Genomic DNA, 9,047 nt, shown 5'->3' with positions numbered 1-9,047 from the left:
ATCTATGTAAATGGCGCAAAGTGCGTATTACTTTTAAATTAAAAGAAATAAATATTTATAATAATATTCCGGTAAAGATATTGAGTTTAAGAAACAAGTCCATAGTTCGCTGACTAAAAAAATAGAGATATTCTTGGGTTTAGCTGTAAAATGACTGTGAAAACACTTAATGATTGAAAAATAAATTGTAAAATAAATACTGTTTTCACTATGATTTTATCCGTACATATTAAACCCCATAAATATATATACATTACTTCAACAAAAGACTTTGATCGAACCTTGTTTAAATAAATACATATGATTTATTTTCATTTTTATTGCAGCAACTTATACAAAGTGGTAATTTACATTTAATAATTTCATGCAAGTTTAATATTTCATGATTTTCTTAAGTCTTTAAATTACATACATACATACATAGTCGTATATTTATTTCTTGTATACATGTATAAGTATTTTTAATACAAATACTATTTGTATGTTAGTATACTAAAGCCTATATATACTAAGTATAGAATGCATATGCATGAATATATTTTTCTTGTTGTGTGTATGACAGTACTCTTAAAGAGAAGTTACATTGAGCAAGAACGGCGCGTATTTAAATTAAAATTATGCTTAAATTAATAAACAAAAATGAATTCTTGTTTAAAATAACGTTCAGATTGTTGAAATATATGTATATATGCATAGCAATGAAAAAATAAATATTTATATAATATTTATTGTATATACATATATTTATATATACAACAAATCATACATAACCTCGCAATCTGCGGATTTTAGCAAAAGCAAACATTTAAACTTTTTACCAAGCTTGTGTCGAATGTAGGGTGTGTTGTAACTATATAAGTAGTAATTTGATAAATAAATTTGAGATAATTCTTTTAATATTTGTGTGTTTTTATATTTTAGTTGTTTATATTTTTTTTACATGGTGTACGTATATAGTGTTATATATAGCATTAATTATTTACTTAGATAATTATTTTTTTAACTAAAACAAATTAATCTAACTAATTAAAGCGCTACATTACATTCATATATGTATAAGAAGTATATGTATTATCAATTTCTTGAATTCCAAATTTGTTTATTAATAAAAATATTATAAAAAACACAAGTCAATAAAATATTCAATATATTTCAATATTTAATGTAAACTAACAAATTAAGATAAAAATAAAAAAAACTGTGTATATTAATTGCAATTGTTTAGTTTAGTTCCTTCGTTGCAATATCTACCTTTCGCTTATTGTCTCATTTATATTTATTTTTGTAGCTTTATAGTAATAATTATTATTATTTTTATTCATTATTTATATAATTTGTTCGTTTAGCATATTCGAGTGTTTGCTCAATATATAGCCAATTATGTATTTTTTTATCAACCGCGCTGACTTGAGTATTTCTTATGTTACTTACAGACATACATACAGACATATAGATAATATGTACTTGTTATCTACTTGTTTTAAAATTAAAATATACTTTATTTATTAATATATGTGTAAATAACTACTAATTTAATTATCATTTATTTGCGAACTTTTGCACATAACTACCACTACACACTTGACATACCCGTTACCAACACCTGTGTTTTTTATTATTGTTTTTTGTTTCTGTCAGTTAGAAGCTCTGCTTACTAAATATAATTATTTTAGTGCTACTTGAACTTGCATTTAATCTTGCCCAAAAACGCGTCAAGTTGTTCGGTAGTAAAATTGTGTGCCGATTTGTAATTTACAAAATAAATTAAAAGTAATTATTTTAATTGTAAATGCCAGCGTTTACACGATCTACATATACACAGTTGTTCTACACATGGCATGGGTTGAATTCTAAATGAGCTCGGCCACAGCATCGTCTCCCTCACGGATAGGCGCTTGGAAGGTGGAACCGGTGAATTCGTACATCTGTAAGTATATGGAATTACGTTGATTAGAAAGTGAAACAGAAAGGGAGAACACGATGAGAAGAAAGTTAATAAATATTGTATGTAAAATATAATAAATAAGGAACTACTAAGTGCGATCGGTAATGTAATAATATAAATAAATAAAATAAATAAATATTTCAAAATCCATATCCACAAATATGGTGGTTAGATTTCAAAACAATTTCAAACTCACCGATGGCGCACGATTGTTACGCAACGTCGCATAGTCGGCAAATTCATTGATATGTGCATCGTGAACACGTCCCAGCGCATTGCTATTGCCCATATTCATGCCAACCATATTTTCACCGTTGCGCGCAGCTATACTGTTCATGCCGTGATTGCTATGATTGCCGTTACGTGGCTGTATAGTGGCATATGTGTTGTCAACAACACTATGATGTGGCACATGATGCTCCAGTTGAGCCTGAAAATACAATAGAAGTATTTGAATAATTATGTATATACAGTATACTCTCGAAAAGTAAATCGATTGGTATTTTGGGTAATTTACTTTTTCGAATAATTTACTTTTCCAAATATATACATAAATTATCTGTTTTTATAATATTAAATGCATTATTAAACTTAAAAAATTCATTCATTTATTTGCTTCAATAAAACTTATGGATTTACATGAAGAACATATTTACATTTACATACATACATATGTATTTACTATGAAGAGAAAAAATCTTGAATATTCTTTTGTTTTTTTTTCTTTTGCAATATATTTTCTGACCATTTTTGTACGACAATTCAAAAAGTCTGACACCTGATTTGCATCGTTTTCATTTTTAAACCAGTGGATCAAGTAGGAGAGTTTATTTACTAAAAAGACGCGATAAACAAGAGAGTAAGTGTTTTTGCAAAATCGTAAAAAACGCTGCTTGCTTCGTTTCGAATTTTTTATCACACTCTCTGAAAAGTAAATTTAAAAATTTACTTTTTCGAGGTGCATGTGTAGTCTTAAAGGTGATTAACTTTTCCGCGATTATTTACTTTCTGAGAATTTACTTTTCGAGAGTATACTGTACATATAGTACATATATGGGGGTTGGTATAATTCCTGGACCGATTTCACTCATTTTCACATCACTCAGCTACAGTATATACAAGATTATATGATCACTTACTTTTGCTAAAATATCACAACTATTAACCGATATAAGCAGTATAAAGTCCTCCGGAAGTTTGAAAATCCCTATAGCTTGAATATGGGGGTAGAGGAAATATTGGTCCGATTTTGGCCATTTTTGGCACAGAGACACACTATTAGAACAATCACATCTTCTTTTTTTCTTTGAATATCTGAGAGGTTTACCAATATTTTCAATAAAAAAAATAACAAAGGCTCTGAGGTTCTTATGACCGATTACTGGAGCCATGAAAAGTTATAGTCCCATTTCGGTGATTTTTATACTGGCTATGCTATACTAGAAGTACAGTATTTGTGCAATGTTTTGATCCCATATCTTCACTGGTGCTTAACTTATATATTGTTAAGTGAACGAATCAATTGGACTTCAAAATTGTGGTACATGGGAAGTAATTGTGTAAGTAGTTTCAACATAACCTTGTTTGGAAGGTAGACGTGGTTATAATTCAATTTCCTCGATTTTTATACTGTATAAGTCTTATATACTCGACAGTAGAGAGTTTAATTGATATAGCTTTAGTAGTTTACGAGATATGTACAAAAACGTAGCGAAGCCACGCCCACTTTCTATAATTTATAGCTTAGTTATAGCCCTTTATATGTTTTCGTCTTTTGTAGGCGTGACAGTGGTCCGAATTCGCACATCTACGAAAGCAACCTTCTTATGGCGCCAAGAAAGATGTATACCAAGTTTCAGCAAGATATATTAATTTTTACTCAAGTTACAGCTTGCACAGACGGACGGACAGACAGACATCCGGATTTGAACTCCACTCGTCACCCTGATCACTTTGGTATATTATATATAACTCCATATCTAACTCATTTAGTTTTAGGATTTACAACCAACCAATAGGTGAACAAAACTATTATATACTTAAGTAAAATCCATTTTTTAAATACAACAACAAATTCCTTTTTGAAAGCTGCATAACACTTACGGGTGAATCCGAATTCGAAATATGATCGGGCTCAGAGAAGACTTGCATGGTCAACTCTTGCTCTTCATAGAGTTTGAGTTTTCTGTAAACACAAAATATAAAATAATTTCAAAATTTAATTTCCACATCAAATATAATATAACTACAAGCTTACTGTTCTATCCACAAAGGATTTTCTGTAGTATTCAAGTCCTCAATTATTTGCTTCTTAATTAAAGCTTCTTTGCGGCGATTTTCGACGGGCACAGAGAGGTTCCTTAATCAAAAATAAAAACAAATAAATTAACATTAGTAAATATTTTAAAAAAGTATTACTCACCAATGCTTGAGACAACAACACAGCACAAAAAAGCTAATGACGCCCACAAAGAGCACAATGACTAAGGCGACCAAACCAGCCACCGCCAAATCAAATTCATCCTGCACGATGGTAATATAGGCGGGCACAACATTCTCAATAGCAAAGCCGGCATAATAATCCTGTAAATAATATTTTTTTTTTTATTTTTTAATATTTTTATTCATACAGAAAATTTCTATTCTTCCCCACTTACCCGCAAGTAATCGTAATTGGCGTCGATAACTTTTAATATCTCATCGACAGCGGCGATTTGTTGCGTATGCGGCTCGACAGCATGGAAAAATAAATCACACCAATCCATGCGTATGCGACCCATCGCATCCACGTGATAGCGTATCTCATCGACAATGATGCGATGTTGCGTTGCATTACGCAATTCGGCGATTATCTCCTCCTGCTCCTGATGGACCTCTTCAGGTGGGCGTGAGAGTATAACACGCACCAATTGCGTTGCGTCAAATACCCAGACGTAGACTTTGGTGCGTGTTGACTGCTGTGGTTGCTCCAATTCTTTGGCAATCACCTCCAGTTCAAAACGATCTTGATTGTATTCGGCCATGAAAGCGGCGGTAGTAATGCGGCCATCGGCGGAAATTGCTGGAAACACGAAAAATATAAATGATATAAGTCAAAGTTAAACATAACCTCAAAAACGTGTACACTTACAAAATGGACTCGGCACTATGGAGCCCGTTGCCTTAGTGGCGCCAAATTTATAAAGATTCGAAGCAACAATCATATATTCAATTTTGGCATTTTTGCCCTCATCAGCATCACTGGCATTTACAACGGTTATGACACTGTTTATGGCCGCCTTGGCGCTGACGCCGGCGTAGTAGACCTAAAAAATATGATAACAGATATAGTTAAAGTATTCGTATCTTCGATTTGTTTACAATTACCTCTTTTTCGAATACTGGCTCATTGTCATTTTCATCAAGTACTGTTATCCACACTTTCGCCACAGTATTGTCACGTTCTAAGCTTTTTATGGAAAATGAAGCGCGCTCTTCTTCTGATATATGTAAATCTGACTTAATGCTGGCGAGTATATAAAGTGTATAGAAATCGGTATCCTCTCTGAAAGTTTAAGATAAATTGAAATTTTTGAAAATATGAATTATTTTTCGGGTAAAATTTAATTTTCTCATTAAGTTACATATAAGTAGCTCATAATATGTAGAATTCATCAAAAACACTTTAGTTCACGCCACGTTTACCTTGACCTTACGTGACCTTTCAAAATGTAAACAAACTTAACCTAAGAAGCCTGTAAAAATTTAAATAAAATTGACCTCATGTGACCTTCCAAAATAATAATAATAATAACTAAATTTTCATATTGGGTGATCACGTGAGGACAGATTTGTTTACATTTTAAGCCGAAATGAAGGTTAAAGGTTAAGTTAGAGCAAACTAAAGGTCGCGAGAGGTCAAGTTAGGAATAAAGGGATGTGGAGTTTTTATACTCTCGCAACCTGTTGCACAGAGTATTATTGTTTTGTTCACATAATGGTTGTTTGTGTCACCAAGAAATATAAGAGTTAGATATGGGTTATATATATATAAATGATCAGGATGACGAGTGGATTTGAAATCCGGATGTCTGTCCGTCCGTCTGTCCGTGCAAGCGATAACTTGAGTAAAAATTAAGATATCTTGATGAAACTAGGAACACATGTTCCTCGGCACCCTGAGGAGGTTGCTTTCGAAAATGGGCAAAATCGGTCCACTGCCACGTCCACAAAATGGCGGAAACCGCAAACATATACAGTGTCATAACTAAGCCATAAATAAAGTTATGAAAATGAAATTTGGAACATAGGATCCCCTTAGGAAGGGGATGTAATTGTTTTTGAAAAGTGGGCGTGAGCCCGCCCCCAAATAGGTTTTTTGTATATAACTCGCAAACCAATAAAGCTATATAAACCAAACTTTCTGCAGTCGTTTACTTAAGCCATTTCCTTATACAGTCCAAAAATGAAAGAATTCGGATAATAACCACGCCCACCTCCCATACAAAGGTTATGTTGAAAATTACTAAAAGTGCGTTAACTCACTAACGAAAAACGTCAGAAACATACAATTTTACATAAGAAATGGCAGAAGGAAGCTGCACTGAGATTTTTTTACAAAATGGAAAATGGGCGTGGTGTCGCCCACTTATTGGTCAAAAACCATATCTCAAGAACTATTCGACAGATTTCAATGAAATCGGTATATAACACTTCGGTATATAACACTTTCTTGACACCCTGATGACACGGGTGGAATATGGGCGAAACACGCCTACTTCCCATATAACTCAATTTTGAATTCCATCTGATTCGTTCACTTTATAATATATACATAATGGTTGAATTGTGTTATCTTTATAAAATTCCATCAATAAATTGCGAGAGTATAAAATGTTCGGTGACACCCGAACTTAGCCCTTCCTTGCTTGTTTTTTTTTTTTAATTTTGTGATGTTAAATGAAGTCAAGATGAGTGATTTTAGGAGAATTGAAGTTTACCTAAAAGTTAAAGAGATCAAACTGGAAGTTCACGAGAGTTCACGAGTAAAGGTATGTAAAGGGTTTTTTACATTTTGTGGGGTCAAGACAAGTCAAGATGAGTGTCACGTGAGGTAAAGCTAGGGTTAAGGGAGGTCAAAGATGTGGAATATTGGAATCAAAAGAGGTCAGGTTATTAGGGGATATCGGTCCATGATCTCACTTTATTTAGACATAATGTTTGGGGTCAGAAATTGGCATACAGTCTACAAAAAATCGTGACTCACCTATCCAAACTTTTGTTGGTATAAATATCGCCAGTTGTTTTATCCACAACAAATGCATTATCCTCGTTGCCCAACAACAAATAGTAATAGACATCCCTATTATGCTTGCTACGCGCTGTAGCTTGTATGCGTCCGATCTTCACATCGCGCCCACTATTCTCTTTGATGGAGATTTTGTAGGGATTTGTAGCATCCGAAAATTCAGGACGATTTTCATTAGCATCAACAATGCTAATGCTAAGGAAGCGCAGTGTTTCAAACGGTGTGGGATTGCCAGCATCGCGTGCCACCAAAATGATGTCATAGCTGTAGGTGAATATAAAAAAAATTAATTAAAATTGGAGACAATTTAAACAGGCATTCACTCACTTTGCGCGCTCCTTGCGATTCAACTCGCGCTTGGTGCGCAATTCACCGGTTGTTGAGTCGATGCGGAATTCATCGGTCTCCTGCACATTCTCATTGTTCACTTGTAGATGATAGGAGAGCATGCCATTCTCATCGGTATCGTTATCTGTGGCCTTAACGGTAAGCAGTAGATAATCTTGTTGCACAATATCCTAGAAAATAGACAAGAGCAAGAGTATGCAATGCAAAGACCTGCAGATGGTTAATAAGTCTTCACTTACACCAGGTATCTCGATGGTAGCATTCGAAAGCGCTGGTATCACGAATACTGGCCTATGCTTATTCACACCCATAACAGTGATCAGCACTCTCGTGCGAATCTCCATTGTGCCCGAACCCTGTGTATCGCGTGCGACAACTTCCAATGCATACACACCCTTTTTGCCGCTCAAACTTTGCGCTGGATAAATAATACCGGTTTGCGCGTCCAGACGGAAGAGCCCCTGCTCATTGCCATCGGTGATGAAATAGCGCACATCACCAAAGATACCCTCATCCGCATCGAGCGCCTTCACTTGCAACAGTGCGGCCGGTGGATTAATGGCGGCATTCTCTGCCAGCGTTGTGGTGTATTGAGTCTGCGTAAAAATCGGTGCATTGTCATTGACATCCAACACATTTATATGGATCTGCAGGAAAATAGGAACAAAAATTAAAATTTAAATGGAATTAAGTTTAATAAATATGAGAAAAGGAAAGAAAATGAAGCAGATAAATTAATAGCAAAGATACTTAAATTAACATAAAAATCTAAATTTAGAAAATAGATGAATTAAGAGAATAAACATAAATAATTACCGCCGCCGTTGCTGATTTTTGCACCGTAGTAGGTGCCTTGTCTTGCGCCACCGCCGTCAAAGTGATCTCACTGATCTTCTCACGATCGAGTATCGTAGCATCAGCCACCATTATGCTGCCGGTGTATGCATCAATGCTAAAATATTTATTATACTCGCCAATTAGTGTGTACGTAATTTCGCCGAAGGTGCCAACATCCGCATCGAATGCCTCCACTTTGCCGGCAACTGTGCCGCGTGGTGAATTCTCTGTGACATTGAAGTGATACTCCGATTGGCTAAAATGTGGCTCATTGTCGTTCAAATTGATGATATCCACGGTGACTTCAGCGGTCGATGTGAGTGACGGCACACCGGTGTCACTCACGGTGGCGACGAATTTCACCTCTTTTAATGTTTCATAGTCAATGCGCGCGGTCGAAGTGATCACACCGGTCGTCTTGTTAATGTTGAAATATGCATTTGGAGAAATGTTGTATTCACCAATACTGGAGTCATCGTCATATGCCTGTAGTGTGGTCAACACTGAGCCAATTGGCTGCTCCTCGATCATTTGCAGTTTGATAACGGGATTTTCGGCAGTCCATGGTGGATTGAATTTCTGCAAAAGCATAAAATTAGAGGTGAAATTAAATGATTTTTGTTTTATGAA

At 34.6% G+C, this 9,047-nt stretch overlaps 1 protein-coding gene across 9 annotated transcripts in view; it reads right to left on the bottom strand.

The window, feature by feature from the left end:
• Nucleotides 1-444: 444 nt before the first annotated feature.
• The window catches only part of LOC105217823 (cadherin-87A), a 266,466-nt gene continuing 257,863 nt past the window's right edge, over nucleotides 445-9,047 (bottom strand). For all 9 annotated transcript variants that reach the window (XM_054225538.1, XM_054225546.1, XM_054225543.1 and 6 more), the window contains 12 exons: nucleotides 8,397-8,996; nucleotides 7,820-8,227; nucleotides 7,560-7,750; nucleotides 7,191-7,496; nucleotides 5,312-5,489; nucleotides 5,076-5,250; nucleotides 4,603-5,006; nucleotides 4,368-4,528; nucleotides 4,203-4,304; nucleotides 4,049-4,130; nucleotides 2,142-2,375; nucleotides 445-1,925 (listed from right to left, as the gene is read on the bottom strand). In XM_054225538.1, the coding sequence (XP_054081513.1) occupies nucleotides 1,851-1,925; nucleotides 2,142-2,375; nucleotides 4,049-4,130; nucleotides 4,203-4,304; nucleotides 4,368-4,528; nucleotides 4,603-5,006; nucleotides 5,076-5,250; nucleotides 5,312-5,489; nucleotides 7,191-7,496; nucleotides 7,560-7,750; nucleotides 7,820-8,227; nucleotides 8,397-8,996 (2,916 nt within the window). In that variant the 3' untranslated portion in view covers nucleotides 445-1,850. The remainder of the gene's footprint in view (nucleotides 1,926-2,141; nucleotides 2,376-4,048; nucleotides 4,131-4,202; nucleotides 4,305-4,367; nucleotides 4,529-4,602; nucleotides 5,007-5,075; nucleotides 5,251-5,311; nucleotides 5,490-7,190; nucleotides 7,497-7,559; nucleotides 7,751-7,819; nucleotides 8,228-8,396; nucleotides 8,997-9,047) is intronic.

The sequence above is a fragment of the Zeugodacus cucurbitae genome, chromosome 2 (genome assembly GCF_028554725.1).
Source record: "Zeugodacus cucurbitae isolate PBARC_wt_2022May chromosome 2, idZeuCucr1.2, whole genome shotgun sequence".
NCBI classification, from domain to species: domain Eukaryota; kingdom Metazoa; phylum Arthropoda; class Insecta; order Diptera; family Tephritidae; genus Zeugodacus; species Zeugodacus cucurbitae.
The sequence above is the reverse complement of the archived record's forward strand: the minus strand, read 5'-3'. Positions and strand labels throughout refer to the sequence as shown.